The 19,511-nt window shown below is 39.6% G+C and overlaps 1 protein-coding gene across 1 annotated transcript; it reads left to right on the top strand.

Moving 5' to 3' along the window:
* The first annotated feature begins 3,777 nt into the window (after positions 1 to 3,777).
* Positions 3,778 to 19,148, top strand: LOC146331239 (bone morphogenetic protein 7-like). Its single transcript, XM_084728724.1, has 7 exons — positions 3,778 to 4,356; positions 12,422 to 12,611; positions 16,821 to 16,969; positions 17,259 to 17,465; positions 17,574 to 17,647; positions 18,321 to 18,431; positions 18,531 to 19,148. Exons 1-7 carry the CDS (start codon positions 3,960 to 3,962, stop codon positions 18,678 to 18,680), a joined length of 1,278 nt encoding a protein of 425 aa, XP_084584850.1. The 5' UTR covers positions 3,778 to 3,959; the 3' UTR covers positions 18,681 to 19,148.
* Positions 19,149 to 19,511: the final 363 nt, after the last annotated feature.

Below are 19,511 nucleotides of genomic sequence, written 5' to 3'. Positions count from 1 at the left end.
ACCTGTAGAGTGATCAACGAATAGGCGAGGTGTAAATGATAAGGATTTTGGTGCAGGATGAGTCAAAGAACCCGGCCTAATATAATTACACATTTTTCTGTTCTTCTTACTCATCTGCTGCGGTCAAACAGTCTGAGCCACAGCATGGCTGAAGCTCCGGTGGGAGATGAAATGAATGATTTTTATTGCACTGACTCAGTGCATTAAGCAAATGAATAGAATATGGTGTGTGAATTAAATTATGAGATGCACTGTACACCCCTGAAGCTGAAAAAACGCCCGGCTGTGCAGCAGCTAAGCTACAAAATTATGCTGCTGCAACATAATGTAAAACCTCCGTCACTTCTGATGAGTGGGATGATGATGACCGTCTGTCAGTTAGAAGTCCTGCTGGCATGAATCCACTCTGCTGAAGAGTCCTTGAGCAAAACAGATTTTTTTTACTGTCTTAAATTGTTTGTATTACAGCAGTAGTAAGGTTTACAAATGTTTGTAGTGGAGAGGGCTGTGTAACTTGACCTTTGCTGAACAAAAACAAAAACATCTTAAATGACTAGTGCATGGTGCTCACGGAAATTTGGTTGTGTGATTTTAGATCATTTTTGGATTGTGTCCGTTGGTCCCCTATATAGGGGAGACCGGGGGAAATTTGTAAGCGGGGGTAAATGTAACACTCTAAATTCCTTCAGTCAGAAACAAGCATTTCACTGTGGCTAAAGTTTTTTTTTTTAATGAAAATTAAATGACTGCTACTTTAAACTTAAAATCTGTTTTTCTTTCGGTTACTGGTTAAAGATTAACATGAACAAACAATACTAATAGAGGTGTTGATAGCTAGCATACTTGATTTACACAGCTGCAAGACTGGGGGCAGTTGTAACACTGAGTTACAATTTCTCAATGTAAGCACCTCATTTATCTGTGTTGACATACTTTGCTGTGAACATATTTCACCAAATTTAAATTTAAAATCACTTTTAACTCAGTTCACATCATTCAAACCTGGTCATCACATAGTTGTCTAGTCTTCCGAAAAATAAGAGACAGACTTTTGCTTTGAAAGTATGTGATGCCTGACATGTAAAAGAATTTGAACCATGAATATTTTTTAAAAAGTAAGATTTTCAGATACTATGGCAGTAATGAGATTACTGTGAGGTGTGCTTTTATTTGATATACAGTAGATCTTTATGATGTATGTTTCACAATTGCCCCCTTGGTTGGTGACAATTGTAACACTCTGACCTCTTGCATCAAATGAAGTATTATTCTTGTCCTTATAAATGAAAATATATCAATTGCATTATTAATCAGTGCACAGATTTATGTTGTTTTTCAAGTATTCTCTGAGTTATGAATGTCAGTGTAAAACATGTTACATTTATCCCTGGTCTCCTCCACAAAGACAGCTGAAAATAGCAGTTGAGAAACAGAAAAGCACATCAGTAAAAGGTCATCTAAGTTTGTGGTTATGACACATTAACTTCCCTGCTTGAGTTTAATGTGCTGATCCACTCGTCGGGCACATGTATAATCTGTACCTCAGTGTTGGATTCTTGCTTTGTCATTCATTGCTCACCCCCCACCCCATTAACTCTCTATTAAAGTCGTCACAGTGGAGTGCTTGACACGTTGTTGTAGTAATTCATTGGGGCTATTGGCATGTCTCTTCATGTGCCTGTTCTGCTGCTGATCACTCAAACCTCTCAATAATTAGGGTGGGCCTCGGTTTATTGTTTGAGTTCAAAGGTGTCTGAGTTGCAGAAGGGATTAGGGGATTTTCCCTCCTTACCTTTAGACTGATCTTTGAGCGGTGTTGGACAAGCTCCATGAGCACAGCGTCAAAGCCAAGTGACAATAAATTTAAACTGTTAAATCCAGATCAGTTATAAGCAAAATAGCTGGGATTCGGAAGTAAGTAGTCATAGTCTTTGATGTTGGAGGCATAAAATAAGGTGTCTGTGAATCTATTTGCCTAAATGCATGCTGGGAAGATTCCATATCCCATCACACTGACCTCTCTCTTCTCACTTTGCCAGCATTTCAAAATAAGAGTGCACTGCTATTCAAGATGAATTCGTTAACGAAACAGTACTTACTTTGGTTCATACAGCTAAATTTCTGGATGAGAATGAAGAGGATTATTTTAGCCTGGTAAGAAGTCTTTATTATTTGTGCCACATTTAGAAACACGGACTTGGGCACTGTTTCCATCAGATATCAACAGAATTACTAAAAGTCACAGTGTTGAGGTAAAGTGACAATAAATCCAGATCTTTGATAAGAAAGATTATAGAGGGATTTGAAAATAAGTAGTCACTGCCTGTGCTGTTGGAAGCAAATGACTGATAAACCATGGGTCAGCTGGCTGACAGGCCACTGCTAAAAAAAAGAAAAAGAAGAGAATGCCAGGGAAGATGTGCTAATCAGATACATCAAATGAAGACCAAGCTGCACTTTTAAACCACCAGGCCACTGTACAAAGACATCAGAGACAAATACAACTCACAATTCACAACCAGCTAAAAAAGACTTTTAAAACATGACTAATAACAAAAAACTCCTGTATCTACTGGGTGAAATACAACAATTTGCAAATGCAGCAGCAAGATTTGTGAGCTCTTGTGACCAAAAAAGGACCTCCAGTGGAAATCAAGCACCATGAACATTTTCAATCATCTGACCTCTGTACATAGACACAGTTACTGCACAGCTCATAACTATTATAATGTTCTACCTCTGACAATTTTGCAGTTTTCTAATCACTTGTACAGTAGTGAATGTAACAATGTAATAGTCAATACAGCAGCTTAAAGCTACTACAATAAGTTTTTTAACTGGTTATTAAACAGTTTTAAATTATTACTTATGTTTCCATATGACCTACATATGTAGCAAGACCATCGAAGAGAAGATTTGTTATTTATTTATTGTAATTCTCCATGAAATCAGATGAAACAAGCTTGTGTTTACATTTCTGCAGGCAAAGTTACAGTGAGTAGAACGTTATCTGGTTAAAAATAAGCTGAGATTTTATTTAACTAATTTTCCATTTGATGTTACATTTTATGGTTGTGGTGGTGGAAACACTATAGCACCTTTGTCCAGAGGCCTCCAAAATCTACAAAATATGAAAGCTCCTTGTAGTAGCTTTAAGTGTTTTCAACAGTCTTTAAACTATGCACTGGTTTAGCAACATTTTTGCACTATACAGTCATTTTTGCACGATGTTGTGCTGCCTGGGTATCTTTAGCCCTAGTGTGTGACCCTGACCAAGGGAACACACCAACTAAACATCTTACATGGTTGCACACTAAATGCACTTTATGTGCACTATGTAGCATCTTCTTCAAGCCATTTTTTTCACTCATTCTTATATATACATGTATTTCTAAGAACAAAACCACATTTCCTCTTTTTGGGTACACTTGTGTGGCTTTTATTTCACACACTTTTTTATGGGTTTTTTTTTTTTTTTTGCTTTGGCAATATAAACATCTGTTTCCCATGCCAATGAAGCACTTTGGAATTGACCTGAATTTAATATTTACAAGTACAGGCCACTTTCATCAGTGGCCAAACATGTCCAGACAAAAGGCGCGCTGATTGGGCACTTTGGATTGAAAGGTCCGCACCCCACCTATCTTATTAGCAAGATAGAGCAACGCACTTCACGATAGGACACTGATATCACCCCCACACACTCTCCCAATCTCTCCAGTCTTGGTTTATCCCACTCTGAACCCCTCCTGCCCCTCCCCTGACACAGAGCCTCAATAAAATCCATTCCCATGTTGCCATACAGAGGAGCGCACGGCTGTATCAGTGCGCAACTAAATCTGATGAGTAAATGATTCTCTAATTTGATAGAAAACGGTTTGTTTTATTCCCGCAACCGAGCAGGAGAACTCATTCTGTATCTTTGTACTACTTAGAACCGTGCGTAATATTTGCGTAAAATGATGACAGGCGTCTTGGCGATGGTAATGACCCTCCTGTCGTGGGTTTACTGCGTGCCGGCCACGCAGATCTCCTTCTCCAATTTCTCCGTGGACAACGAAGTGCACTCCAGCTTCATCCAGCGGCGGCTGCGGAGCCAGGAGCGCAGGGAGATGCAGCGGGAGATCCTCTCCATCCTGGGGCTGCCGCACCGTCCGCGGCCGCACGTCCACACCAAACACAACGCTGCCCCGATGTTCATGCTGGACCTGTACAACACCATCTCCACAGACCTGGAGCCGCCCGGATACTCTTACTACAAGCCCGCTTTACCCACTCAGGTGTCTCCCATAGTGACCCCGCAGGAGAGCCGCTTCCTAGATGACGCAGACATGGTGATGAGCTTTGTCAACCTCGGTGAGTTTACAATCCAACTTTATAATGACATTTATTAAGTTATAACGGGATGTTTCTAAGTTGTGTTAGATACAATGAGTGTATAGTAGCATTGTAACGGTTGGTAATTTTACAGTAACTCTTGTATAATGTACAAAGGTGCCTGACAGTCTAGTATCTGATAACTGGTCTGGAGATTAAAGCGCCCAAAGATCTGCTAATCTTATATCGCCAGCTGTATTAAAAGAACTTGTTTTGCCATGATACTGTTTTCATGAAAATAAGTTATATACTTAATTTTGTAGTTATATAGTTTTTTTTGTTGTAAATTATATAGTTGTTTTTGTTTGTAAAATGTCCAAATCAGTGCCCACTTGAAGTTGATATCCAATAGACTTCACATTAATTTAGTTGTTCTTGAGAAAATATGTTCAGTAAGATTAAGACAATGAGTTGGACCAGCTAATCTCCAGTCACTCTGATGAATTTGGTAGCAAATTAAAAACTATTTGTTTTAACTTTAAAAAGCCTTGAAAAGTTGGCTGAATTTGAAAAGACAAGTTGAGGTAATTCTGCAAAGATTCAAACAAGTAAGCACTTCCAGCCAAAGAAATCTTGACATTAATTCAATTGTAATTGAGATATCGTGTTGAATAAACTTATTAAAGCTAGTACAAGGAGTTTTTAACTTGTTATGAAAGAGTCTCAGTTTATTGGTGATGCTTCTATATGACTTACATAAGCAAACAAAACCATCTGCAAGAAGACTGGCTGTTTAAAATAATTCTTACTGGTCGTATTCTCCTTGAAATCAGATGAAACAAGCCCGTGTTTACATTTTCCCATTAAGTTGCAGGGAGTAGAAAAAGAAGGAAGAGATTTTTATTTAGATGATTTTGTTCATGACTTTATGTTTTGTTGTTATTACGTGGAAACACTACCACTTTTGTCCACAGGGGCCTCCAAAGTAAACACATTATGAAACTTCTTTGTAATAGCTGTAAGTTGAACCAACAATTCTTCAGTCACATTGACGGGCAAATTTGATTAAAAAACTATTTGTTTTAACTTAAAAAAGTTAGTGTCCAGGCTGCCTTGAAATTTTAAGTTGACTGAATTTAAAAGGATAGGTAATTTTGTAATTAGTCCAGCAAATTAATCTTTTTAGTTAAATTATCTTGATATTAATTAAGTTGCTCTTGTGAAAAACATGTTCAGTGAGCTTAAGATATTAAGTTGAACCAACAACTCTTAAATCACACCGATGATCATAATGAACAAGTTTGATTTCCTTTCACATTTTCTCAGTTTGAATATTTAATTCTTTATTTTATACAAAGAACTTTTACAAAACTGTCTCCAGTGATTTTATTTATTTATTTACTCTGTACTCTGTACAGTACATTCTTTCAACTTATCATTTCAAATCAAAAGACTTCAATTTCGGAGAACTAATTTTTAAGTTCTGAAGTGTTATGAAAGTAAATGCTAGAAATGTTAAGCTTAATTAACTTTTAATAAAACTTGTATGGATACATTTAGTTAATGAGAAAAGATTAATCAATTCCACTAAATTCCTGTATTTTTTTTTTTTTACAGTGTATGTCTAGGGGAAGTTTGATCTCTGTTATCTGACTGAATAAACGGAGGAATGAAAGCACAAGAGTTCATTAGTTAAGTTTACGTGAAAGCCAGTGTCTCTGACATTGTGGCTTATAGGTCACTTTCTTCACTTGAAATCCAGCATTATGCATTCCGAGCTGTAAATGTTATGACAACATGCCTGTATCCGATTACCCAGAATCCCTTCAAAGCTCCAGGGGGAGAGGCTTTAGCATGGCTTTGTTTCACATGACTAGGAATTGAACGGGCATTTCTGAACCCCTAGGGAGTGAGAGACAAGTTGACTATAAGCTGGAGCCACAAACTGCATCCAAACATGCTGTAGTAATCTCTGTTAGTGCAGGTGCTTGTGTGTGCAGTACATTCCTGCAGCTATGTGTCTGTTTGTGTGTTTGTTTGGGGGCACAAATCACAGGGGTCACAGGTGGGAGTTTGGGCTCACACAGACATTATTGAATTTATAAAAGGCAAATCCTGCGCTTGTTTACCCTGGAGATCCCGCTCTGATATCACTATGGTGAACCAGCAGACGGCACGGTGCCTGTGGCTCTTATCCGGATGTGGTTAGATCCAAAGCCCCCTCTCCTGCCTCAGGGCTGATGGGTCAATGTGAAAAGATGAAGTTTGTTTCGCTGATGCATTTTGTCTGTTTGTTATAGGGCTGCAACTGATGATTATTTCCACTATCAATCAATCTGACTATAAAACGTCCAAAAATTGTTAAAAAAAAAAAAAAGCTCATTAAAATTTCCCAGAGCCCAAAGTGATCAACAAAACTCGAAACGTAATTTTTATGAATAACATGACTCAGAAAACAGCAAATCCTCACATTTAAGAAGCTGGCACAGGCAAATGTTTGAGATTTTTGCTTGTAAAATGGCAAACAATCAATTATCAAAATTTCTTTTCGATCGATTGATTGATTAATTGTTGCAGCTCCAGTTTGTATGTCACTGAGCATGAACTGTAGCCTTTTAATGAAGAGCCATGTAGTTATTTCTCAATCCGCCCATAAAATGTGCAGTTAATACAAAACATTTGGAGACTGTAAAAAAACCCTGAAACATAACATTTAACATGAACTTTTAACTGACAGTCTTTAGCTAATGAGTTCTGGAAACAACGTTTCTGAAAACTCAGAGCAGATTTATGTGGTTCCACATCTGAAGAGTTTGATTATAAGGAGGAAGGAGGAGGGTAAAAAAAGGACACAGTGAGTGTGTATTATTTCTCTCTGGAGCCCACCACGGCCTCCTGTGCTGATGATTGGCAGAGTTCTTTAGCTGGGGCTCCAGCTCACATTGTGCTGGAGTCGACTATCTTGGTGGTCCCAGGATGATCGCTTCAAGACCGAACTGGATTATGGTATTTCCCCTCTAAAGACCACAGCTTCCAGTGTGAGGGAGAGCTGCTGTAGAGCTGCCCAGCCCCTTCTCCCAGTGCACCCAGGTACATCCTGCAGGTTGACATGGCTTAGAATAGATTTAGTAGTAGTACAGTTATTTTAGATAAATCAGCCTGTATAACTCACTATCAATTCAGCCCTTCTTTTTCTTTTGGTAGACACTATTTGATAACGATACAGTATCATCATTGCACACATGCTGATGCACGTACTCAGCTCCTGCATGTGTTTACTTGTGTTAGAACGCCAAACCATAGATTGTACTTCAGAATCACTAGCAGGAAGCATTTGTCTCATTGTCATACAACATTACACAAGGCAACTGCTATTGCACTGTACATTTGTGGTTTCTGTTGTGCATTTATTTATTAAGAAATAGACTGCAATCAAGAAGCCTGATTTACAGGGATAATTCTCCCCCAAAATACAAAAAACATATTTTCTCCCCTGTCCTGCTGCACAGTTTTTGAAGATATCCACCACTGAGATGTTTGCCTTCTCTCGAATATAACAGAGCTAAATGGCACTGTGGATCTCACAGTGTCAAACAGTACATTTGAAAAACTGAACAGCAATATCTTCCTCTAAAAATCATGAGTCAGTTACTCAAGATAATCCGCAGACTTTACATGAGTATGTTCATGTAGGAGCTACTTTCTTAATACCATAGAGAGAAAGTCGTTCCCATATGACGAACATCTCCAAAACTCAGCAACTCCCATCAGAACTTCATCCTCATTCAAACTATACAGAAAGAAAATAAATCTCACCAAAAACACCGACTCGTCTCTCCACTGTTCCAAATTGCACCAATTATGGTAGCTTGGTCGAGGTAAACCCTTAATTCACATGCTGTTTCCACGGTCTGACCACCCTCGCTCCTCTACCAATATTTTCATATCTGACATAGTGCATTAAGGGTTTATTTTGACCAAACGTGAGCTGGTGATTGTTGGAGCGGTGAAAAAACGAGCCAAGATGTTTATGGTGAGTTTTATTTTGTGTCTGTCGAGTTTGAATGAAGATCACAATGCTAGCTGGCTAGCTAATGCTGCTAATGGTTATCTAATACACTGAGGTGATTATCAAAATGCTCTAAAACACTTCATACAAAATGGTAAATACTATTAGGTGAAGGTAATGTTACTGTAGCAAAAGTACACAGATGTGCAGCTCCTAAGACCAGGGTTGCTAGGCCTGTGGGCATGTGAATGATGTGTGCCAGGTCTGTGTGTGTACATGCTGATCTGAAGTCAGTTTGGTAGAATTTAGATATAAAAAAACACTAAATTTTCATAGATGCTATTAATTTAATTTGCATGCAAAATAGGTCAACCCAGCAAGTGGACAAAAAAAATCATCACGTGGCAACACTTCAAAAGTAGCCCAATTCCACAGAAAACATGCACACCTGGCAACCCTGCCTGGACGTACATACGTCACACTGCATTGTGCAAGTAGAGACATCATATCAGATGTAGCTGTGACTGTAACTGCTCTGCTACTCGTCATGTCGGCCGGCTTGTTTACTGCTCTGGAAATCTCTGCCTGGAGACGAGTACACATGCGTTCAGCATGGGACCACAACACACCTGCAGAGCATGGGAAAAGGCTTAATGACCAGAAATGTCACTGGCTTTCATTAGAGTAGAATGAAAATGTTCTCATTTGGAGGAGCGAGCGTGTCGCTGAAGAACAGAAGACGTATTGTGTTTTTGAGACCAAGCAGGAAGAAATGAGTTTGTCCTTCTAAGCTGATCTGTAGGAAGCATAAGGAGATCATTCTAAGAATTTCTTTTGCCTGCCAGAAAATCTCATTAACCTCCTCATTATTTATACATTCATGTGCAAAATAATTCTCTAATACTCTGAAACTCTAATTGTAATTGCATTCCCATGACAAGACACTTTAAGCCCACTTCTGTCTTTTAAGTCCTGTGTAGAATAACTCACTTTGTCATCAGTAAACAAACATGGTGCAACATTTCCTTAGCAAAAGCCTTTTTGGTCGCTCTAATAATCTGCAAGGAAACAGCTTAAGCAACTTTGTCAAACATGTTAACACATGCAGACATTCATGGATTTGAAAGGGCAGAAAATGCTCACTAGAGTAATAGATTTACAGCTTTAATTAGATGAAAATTTAAGTCTGAGCCTGACTGATTCAAGTCCAGTCAACTTTATATATAGACATCACATATGACACATTTGCCTCAAGGGGTTGTGCAATATGTACAGTATACAACACCCGCTATCCTTAGAACCTTGTTCCAGATCATGAAACCCTACCCCCCAAAATTTTAACAAGGAAAAAATGGAAGAAACATCAAGAAGAGCTACAGATGACGGACTGACATGCAAACGATGTCATGTACAGAACAGAATGGAGGAACAGACCAACATAGAATTATACACATAGTGTCTAAAAAAGTGATCACATCATTTTTTGCCAGGTTAAGCCTGGAGGGGAGTTTGCGATTGTTTGTGTGTATGCTTGTGTATGCGCATGACCGATGGACCTGGACCCTGTCCAAAGTGAATTTTACACGCTAATGGACCAATCAGCACATTTTTTTGCACATTCATTAACTCTGAATTTTTGGAAAAGCTTGAAAAACTTTTTCATGCCACCATTATTCTTTTGAGTCATCCCATTCTTGTGAACATGAGATCTCAAAAACACATCAAGGGCATTTCTTCAGACTTGGCAGAAATGTCCACATAGACTCAAGGATGAACTGATTTTAAATTATAGGACAAAAGTTTAAGATCACTGTGACGTCACAAAGCATGTTTTTTGGTCATAACTGAACAATTCATACTCTAATTATGATAAAGTTTCACTCTAATGTCTGATCAGATACTGACTATTGGAGAGTTACTAATTAAATGACAAAATAAATGTAATTCTGATCTGGTGCAGTTGCTGAGAAAAATATGTAATTAAATTACAGTTACTAATCAAAATGTTTTTGATTACAAAGAGTATGTTGCCAAATATTATTTTCAGGTTGCCTGGTGGAGATCTGTACCCAACTGAGTGCATTCATCTCGTCAGAGATTCTGATACATCTTTAAACCTCCCATGCTGATTTCTAAAAAAACAAAAAATGCAAAAAACCCCGACTTACTATAAAATTGCAATAGGCTAATGATAGTTCTGTGGCTGTGTGGCCCTGCAGCGTGAGGAGCAATCTGAAGTGTTGAAATGCCTCCCAGAGGGAAGTTTGCATATCTGAGGTCTGATCTCTGCAGCTAATGGTCCCTAACGTAAACACACCAAGTCCTTACAAGCAATTATTGCTTTCATAAAAACACCCCTCGTTCCCTTCCAGCATTTAATTGCGGTCAAACAAATGACTAGCAGGGTTCAGAATGCACTGCTCTTAACGACGAACGGCTTGTGTGTGTTTTTGTGTCATTGCAAATGTTCTTAGAAGACTGTGACTCAGTGTGTGTGTGTGTGTGTGTGTGCTGCACTGTAAAAAAATCATGCTGGAATTTTAGAGGAATCAACTAATCTTTTTCATTAACTTGGTATAAATGTACACAATTTATTCATTCAAGTTAATTAAACTTACATTTTGTAGTATTATTATTTAATATATATTAAGTTGTAATAAATATGAAATAATAAATAATGAATTCAATTAAGTTGTTTAATTAAATTTCTAAACATGATCATGATCCAACTTGATCATTAAACTCTCCCGAGATACTTTTTTATATAGTTAGAAGAAATCTGCAGAGCTGGAATTAAGTAGCTCCAACAGAACTGAAATGAAAAACTGACTCTTCAAGCTGAGAAAAATGTAAAAGAAAATCATGTTTGTCAGCATGACTGAAAAGTTGTTGGTTCAATTTAACATCTTAAGCTTACTGAACATGTTTCTCAAGTACAACTGAATTAATATCAAGTTCATTTGACTAGAAAAGTTTGTTTTGAATCATAAAATTACATAACTTATCTTTTCAAATGCAGTCAACTTAAAATTCTTAGCCGGCTTTTTAAAGTTAAAACAAATTGTTTATTTTTACATTGTGTTTCATGAAAAAAGTATGTTACAAGCATTGGAGTGCTGTGTTTCTGGTTGACTGGATGCAGAAACAATATACGACCATCAGAGGAGAATATGAGATGATGTCATGATGATGTCATGGTGTACGCCAGCGGGCAGGATGTGTTTAAGGCGACTAATCGCTGCTCTGCTCTGGACACCTTCACCAGAGACCTCCAGTGTTCTTTCCAAGGACAAATACATTGACTAACGCTGTAAAAACACGACACTGGAAAGCTTCAGGAAGCTTTGGGGTCTTTTTGACCACCGTTCCCCTGGAAAGTCTGAGTGCTGGAGAGCTTCAGCTGGCTCAGGGTGGGTTGGAAACCCCACAGTGCCATCAGCTACTGCTGCTTTACTTCATCCTCTACGGTCACTGGACGGGGATACATGGAAGAATGATCAGGGGGGTGTGGGTGGTACACACTCTTAGTAGTTAAGTCACATGAATTTGTGTGTGTTTCTTTACTTTATGTGACTCTGTTTATAAAAGCACACTGGCTGCTGTGGTTTTCCGGGCAGTGCCTTAACAGGCCTTTTCTTGTGGTCAGCACATGTGTGCAATTTAAACAGGGAGCCAAACTGAGCCCAGAGTGTGTTTTTTCTCCACCACATCGGCACGTATGGCAGACTCGACTTAAGTGATGTTTAGATCAATCACTTCCTTTGCGGAAGCAGAATTTTTCCTATTTCTGACACACTGCTTCCGAGATGTGGGCAGAGTGACACACATCAGAGAATCGTTTGATTTTGACAGATATGCAACCACCGACTGGTTCACCATCTGATTGTACTCACAGTGGTTTGGTTTTTACTCAGATGTACAAACTTTCCCTGTGAGGGTCAGAAGTATTATTACAGCGTGTGCGTCAGCTGATGCAGAATAATAAACCGTTTCTTGTAGTCAGAAATCTGGTGTATTATGATAAATCTCATAAAAGCATTGATGAAATTAAAGATTCAGACTGTATCTTCTTTTCTCTTTGTGTCTTCCTCATAGTTGATCAGGACAAGGATCTTCTCTTCCAGCATCACAGAAGAGAATTTCGCTTTGATCTTTCTCGTATTCCAGAGGGAGAGGCCATCACAGCGGCAGAGTTCAGGATCTATAAAGATTTCATCCAGAAACGTTACGAAAACGAGACTTTTAGAGTCAGCATCTACCAGGTGCTGCAGGAACCTCCAAACAGGTATGAGTGTTCTCTGTCCAGCTACTGCACATCTCAGAGTTTACAGGAACATCACAGATTCTTTCCAGAGTTTTACTGCTGCTTACCCTCAATTTGATTTATCCTGTGTCATACCAACTTATCAGCTTGATCTCCTGAGTATTGTGAAGCATTTAATTATTGGTTAATAAATTGTTTTAAATAAAGATAAAAAAGTGTTGGTGTTTTGCCTCACTTTTCTCTAGCCATCTCTGCTTTCATTTATCCAGGTTTTGGTATCTGTCTGATTTCTGCCACCAGGTGAATTTGTTTAATTTCTGGTGCCCACAGATTTGACACATGACATTTAAACAAATCTACAGCTATGCTAGCTGCTCTAAAGCTGCATTTGGCCACAGCAGTGCTTCAGGATAAATGCTAACATCACCATGCAAACATCCACACAATAACAAAGCTAACATGCTGATGTATAATGTTAACCAGCTTTAATATTGTAAACATTTCCTAACAAGCGATTGTGACTCATGTCAACATGTTGACATTAGGACTTATGAGCATCCAATAATCATTACAACATTATTATCATCTTCAAAGTTGGCCTTCATTTTGATCTCAACTTGAAAAAAGGCCTAGACCAGGGGCGTAAAGTGGAGGGGCCTATGGCAGCTACTTCCGACCCTCTCACTCAGACCGCACCCATCTTCAAACTCGACCTTTAAAAAAAAATGTGGGGAATTTTTACGCATTTACTTAGATAGGACTGCTGAAGATATGCCAGAATATGGGGCTGCTGCTGAGGACTCAGCCTCAGTACATAGGACAGACTGACCAACTGAGTTTCCACGTTGCCCTTCAAATTCAGCCTTCATTTTGATCCCAGCTACACACCTGTAAAGTTTTGTGACTGCATCTTGCATTGTTTTGATGCTATAGTGGTGACAATGTCTGTCCACAGACATAAAAAACAGGCAAAATACTCAAAACTGCTTCTGTGGTAGTTCCACTCACAAGGTGAATACCATGAAGTTGTGAAGTCATGAAGATTCATTCTCTGTTAAAATGTTGTACCGATGGATAAAGTAAGGTGGCATTAGAGGCAAAGTTGGGGAATCATCAAAGTCATCAGACTTCATAATCTGGGCATGTTAAATTTCTGTATAATAATTCACACCACTCCATCCAGTGGTTGTTGAGATATTTCTGTCTGTGTCAAAGTGGTGGACAGACCAGCAGGCCATACCTAGAAACCATGCTGCTAGTGTAGCTTAACATTCATCAGCAATGTGCCCGTTCGTCTGGGTAATTCCCAAACTCCCAGGGCGTGTTGCTGGTTTATATTTTAAATGTAATTTTTTTAAACCTTTGAGCAGGTTTCATTGGTACATATGATTATCCTCTTATGACAGGGACACAGTACTTGTAGTGTGGTTGAGTTTAAACAATCACCTCGTGCTACTGTGTGTATTTTTCAGTGAAAACTGGTTGTTAGGCTGCTGTACGTTCATACAGGTCTGTCTGTGTCGGCCTCGTCTGTCTAATATTTCCCCACAGGTTATTTCTGCCCATGTCCGTGTCAGCACCAGCGCTGTTTACACAGACATTAGTGTCAATTACAGAAACACAGTGGTTCTCTCCAGAGTGAATTTTCTCTCACACGGTGAGAACAGGACAGTCCCCAGGAGACCTGCATTTATAAAACGCAGCTCCGACCACGAGTAACACTCAACGCTCAACACGTCAGTTCTCACACAGTTGGTTATTCCCTCATGTCTGTGTGACTGTCTGTGGCTCTGTTTTGTCTGTCAGCCTGCCAGCTTCTGTTTCCTCCTTTCTAACCACATCTGAAATTAGATAATTAGACTCCGCACACCTCCCCTCTTCCCCGCAAATCAAACGTTCTACCACCCACATTACGAAGCCCCTCTACCCCGTTTAACCTGCTTCACTCTGTCTGCCTGCCGGGGAGACGTGAGTGAGCAGGAGGAAACATGTGCGGGCGGTAGATGTAAGTCTTTCATTGGTGACAGCAGGGCTGACGACGGTGTTAAGGGCAACACCATTGTCATTCACAGACACACAAAGGTCACTCCACACAGACGATCAGGGACTAAAGGCAGACGTCTGCCTGAGGGTCTGAAACTCAATCCATAGACAAAGGTGTAGACTGGGATGGCCCATATCAGTGTAGGAGTTTACTCCCAGGATATTAAGAAAGTGCTGCTTTGATAGTGTCTGTTCACTGTGAGGGGAAACATGATTCAAGGAACAGACACTGGATGTTTAGTTTAGAGGTTCTCGTTTTTTTCTCAGCCAAGGACCCCGTACAAGATTTTTAAAAAAAGCATCATGTATGTCCTTTGGAATAATTTGATGTAGCTTACAGTATTTTCTACACTTCTTCAACATTATGAGAGAAATGTGTTAGAAACTTATGAGATGTTTTAAAAATGCACCATTTTAACAAAGAATACCCCCAACACACATACACACGCATCAAGAGTGTTGTTTTTTCACTCTTGAGACATACATAAAATAAAATGTGGATTTTGATGATTTCAGATAATATGAATACAAATATAAAATATATAGAAAATATAAATAATATAAAATAGACCTAACACAGAAACATTAAAAGAACAATAACAGACCTAGCCTGGGACTTGAATACAACAGGCCTATTTTTTATAGAAAGGAAATAATTTGGGTAAAATAAAAGTCAAATCATAAAATAAATGCAGGATATAATGAAGCATTTTGTAAAAAACAAACAAACAAACAAACACAAAAAAAAATCAAAAGCAACGTATCTGTCCATCAACAGAGCATTATGAATTTCTGTTGTATCAGTTTCTTATTCTGATTTGCACTTTTATATTTATCCTGATTCAGTGTGTTTACAGTGCAGTCAGAAATTATTACAGTCACATTTTCTGCTGTGTTGGCACTGTACCCCAGCACAAACAATGGCTGGTTATGAAACAGTACCAATTTAATACTGATGCTCCTATATGACCTACATAAGCAAACAAGCCCATCAGTGAGAAGGTCGACTGTTTCTCGCTCTACAGTTATTCTTGACGGCTGCTGCCGTGTTGGCTTTTCCTTGAAACCGGATCATATTCAAACCAGAAGAGTTTATGTTTACATTTTCCAAGGCAAAGTTGCAGTGAGTAGACTAGTAGACGCAGGGAGGAGATTTTTCTTTAGATAATTTTATTTTGACATTATATTTTGTGGTTATAGCAGTGGAAACACTACTGCTTTTGTCCACAGGGGCCTCCAAAAACAACACAACATGAAAGTTCTATGTAGCCACTTTAATTTGAAGTTATTCATATCCACATATGATGAATGATGTGGGAGCTGTAACCCAATTTTAAAAATATAGTTTCACAGTTTTAGGTGACACAGTGTAATTGGACAAGTTTATACAAACTAAATTATTTACTTAATTTGATATTTGGTTCCTTTGCAACCACAGACATCAACACTGTAGCCTTGCTAATTATTTTGCTTGTTTTTTGCCTTCAGTATGGTTTACAGCAAATGAAACACATTCTCGACTTGACTGAGGTCAGGTGTCGGACTTGGCTAATAATCAATAACATTCCACCATTTGGCCATAAAAACCTGTGTTATTTGTTTTTTTCCAGCTGCATTGGGGGAATATGTATAAAAAGGGTTATGTTTCCCACACTGGGCCCCAAGTATGGAAGTAAACACCTTCAAACACAAGGCTGAAAATAAGCACTTTGACCTCAAAGTTAAATCCAATGTGCTGGTGTATTCACCAAAACAACATAAAACAAGTACTTTCTGATTGCACTGAAGCTATTACTGGACCACACGTGCATTTTCAGTCTATTAAATACTCATTTTATGTCATTTGCATGACAACTAACCATTTTCCTAAGCATACCACATGCTTTTGGATTGTTTTCATACACTCCAGAAAGCTGTTTCTTTACATTCATTTCAGGAATAAAAATCAGTTTGTAGAAACTTGAAAACAAGAGATGGGCAAGAAATCACAGTGAACAATTCGTCACTGTAGCATTTTGTCAAACTTGTATTTTCATTCTGTGGAAACATATTTCCCGACTCTTTAAAGTCTTTGATGTTGCATCCAAGGAACATTTGGAATATTTCAGTCTGCGGCCAAACAACCGATGTTTTGACACTCGATGGTTTTAGCTTTGAATTCAGTTGCATACTGTCCTCTCTCCTCAGTGAAGTGGAGCTGTTGCTGTTGGAGCAGCGAGATGTGTGGGCTGCAGAGGAGGGCTGGCTGGCCTTTGACCTGACCGCCGCCAGTAACTTCTGGCTGGTCGAGCCTGAGCAGAACTTGGGCCTGCACCTGGTCCTGGAGGACAGCCATGGTTAGTCACTACCACACATTAACTAACATAAGAGCAACAACAGCAAGAATACAGTCTTTGTCTGCAGTAATGATTTAATGCTCTTTAAATCCCATGGTTAAAAGGACCACCACATATTTAGTCAGTGTGTAGAGGGTTCTCACAGAGTTCAAGTCACTATTGAGGTTGTTGTGGTCATATTAGGATGAACAAATGATTGTTCACTAGAGGCTTGGATGTGTATTATTGTCATCTTCAGTGGTTTGGTTGAGACTCTCATCACTTTTGCTCTCCCTGTCTCCCTCTGTAGGCCAGAAGAGGAACCCACAACTTGCAGGGCTGGTGACGGGCAGTGGACCTCAGGAGAAGCAGCCCTTCATGGTCGCCTTCTTCAGAGCCAACGAGGTGCGATTCCGCAGCGTCCGCTCTGCGCACGGCCACAAGGGGCGCCAGTCTAACCGTTCCAAACCCCAGAGAACTGTGCAAGATGCACTAAAGGCAGTGGAGGCTGCAACAGGTGCCTGAATCCTTCAAATCTCACCATCATAGACTCTTGTCATGACTTTGACCTACTGGCCTTCAATACTCGTGTGTACTCATACTTGTTTTTTTGTTTTTTTTTCAGATAACCTTGGCCTCTCCAAAGAAGGATGTAAAAAGCATGAGCTGTACGTCAGTTTCAGAGATTTGGGATGGCAGGTATAATTCAGAACTTTCATTTGATCTCATTTTAAAGGGATAGTTCAGATTATTTGAAGTGGAGTTGTATGTGGTACTTACTGATAAACAGTGTATTAGCTAAAGTAGATGCTGGTTGGCACACCCACAGTTTGGAGAAACAGAGAGGAACATCAGCACGGAGTTAACAATGTACGGCTGTAGACAGGGTCAGCGACAAAATATATTTTAGCCACTTAAAAAAAGGCCCACCTGAAAAGAACATCAATATCAGTTTAAGTTTATGTTATATTTAGAATAGTTTCACGTCTTTACCGTGGCATCAGACAGTCTTTTCTGTCGGGAAACCATGAGCCAAATGTTGCTTCAGAGGCAAAGTCAGTAATTTTAACTCAAAGAACATGGGAGTTGCTTGTCAACTGCTGCCTTGACCTGTTTGTTTAGTCAGAGTTATTGTGGTACGTTGGTCAATCCAAACTATGCTTTTAAAATGCTGAAGTCATGCCATAACACAGCAGTAGACCTGCTTCTCCACACTGAGGGTGTGCCAATCTCCATCTATTGTAGGTAATGTTCAAATTATCAAGAAATACCTCATACAACTCCACTTAAATTATCCAAAGTTTCCCTTAAATATAATTTTATTTACAAAAGTGACAACTGACTGACATGTATGTGGTTTCTTTCTCATCAGGACTGGATCATAGCACCAGAGGGCTATGCTGCATACTACTGCGAGGGAGAATGTGCCTTTCCTCTCAACTCCTACATGAACGCCACCAATCATGCTATTGTGCAAACTCTGGTAAGTCCCAAACAGCCCTGTGATGACGGTCACTTTCACCTAGCACGACCTCATCCACTGTCTGTGAGGACTGATTTATTATATGTCTTCTAATCACAGGTGCACTTTATCAACCCGGAGACAGTGCCCAAGCCTTGCTGTGCCCCGACCCAACTCCATGGCATCTCAGTGCTCTACTTCGACGACAGCTCCAACGTCATCCTGAAGAAGTACCGCAACATGGTGGTCAGAGCCTGCGGCTGTCACTGACCACTCGTACCCTCTCCTGTGAGCTCCGCAAATCCAGAGGGACACTTAAGAGAGGCTGGAAGTGAAGGAATCAGAGATGATTTACTGGCTGGCCACCAGGGAGCTCCTGCCACAGAAGGAGCTTTAATCTGATGTACTGTTGTTATGACCAGCAGCTGAGCCTCCCATGCAGTATTAACCACTATCACAAACAGAACTATTAGTCACAAAGGTTGAACAAAGGGGTTTCTTTTGTTTTCCTATAAGCGTGACTAGAAAAAGTGCACTAAAAGGACTCATAGCACTGTGGAGTCTCAAATGAAACATTAAGTGCCAAAAAAACACTAAGTGAACTATTTCCCCTACTGTGCAGCACATATCTCTCTGTTTCAGTTCTTTTTTGACCATCAGGCATTAGAATATAAGATATTGCCTGAGTGGAAATATGCATTTGGTCACTGATTTCACAGCTCATAAAACTTTAAATCTCCATCTTCCTGTTGAACCACTGCACCTTGTCTTTGGAACAGCTGGATGGACTTATGTCTCGAGGAGAAGAAAAAAACAAACCGTACTGGTGTTGAACTGGTTGTTCAGGAGGCTATGTGGACGAGGTCAGGTGTAAGACATCTGGCAGCTTGTGCATGTTCTGGAGCTCAGTGAAGACTGACAGGTGAGACTGTTAATAACAGTGTGTGGGACTGAAAGGCTGGCCTGTTGGGCCTAGTTTTCAGTGGTGCAGACATATATCACCGGGCCTGTGAAAGGAATACAGTCTGCAAGATGTCAGTGATTCATCTTCATGAGGCGGACATCAGCGTGTGCACAGTCACCCTGACTGCAGCTGAGACC

Source organism: Lutjanus erythropterus, chromosome 2 (genome assembly GCF_056507025.1).
Source record: "Lutjanus erythropterus isolate fLutEry1 chromosome 2, fLutEry1.hap2, whole genome shotgun sequence".
NCBI lineage: Eukaryota > Metazoa > Chordata > Actinopteri > Lutjaniformes > Lutjanidae > Lutjanus > Lutjanus erythropterus.
Note: the sequence above shows the minus strand (reverse complement) of the source record. Positions and strands in the feature narration are given on the sequence as shown.

What these genes read in the sequence shown, in the direction of transcription:
- LOC146331239 (XM_084728724.1), top strand. Translation starts at nt 3,960, where the DNA reads ATGATGACAGGCGTCTTGGCGATGGTAATGACCCTCCTGTCGTGGGTT. An exon ending in GGCAGTGGAGGCTGCAACAG is followed by an intron (nt 17,466 to 17,573) that starts GTGCCTGAATCC and finishes TTTTTTTTTCAG; the next exon opens with ATAACCTTGGCCTCTCCAAA. An exon ending in ATGCTATTGTGCAAACTCTG is followed by an intron (nt 18,432 to 18,530) that starts GTAAGTCCCAAA and finishes TTCTAATCACAG; the next exon opens with GTGCACTTTATCAACCCGGA.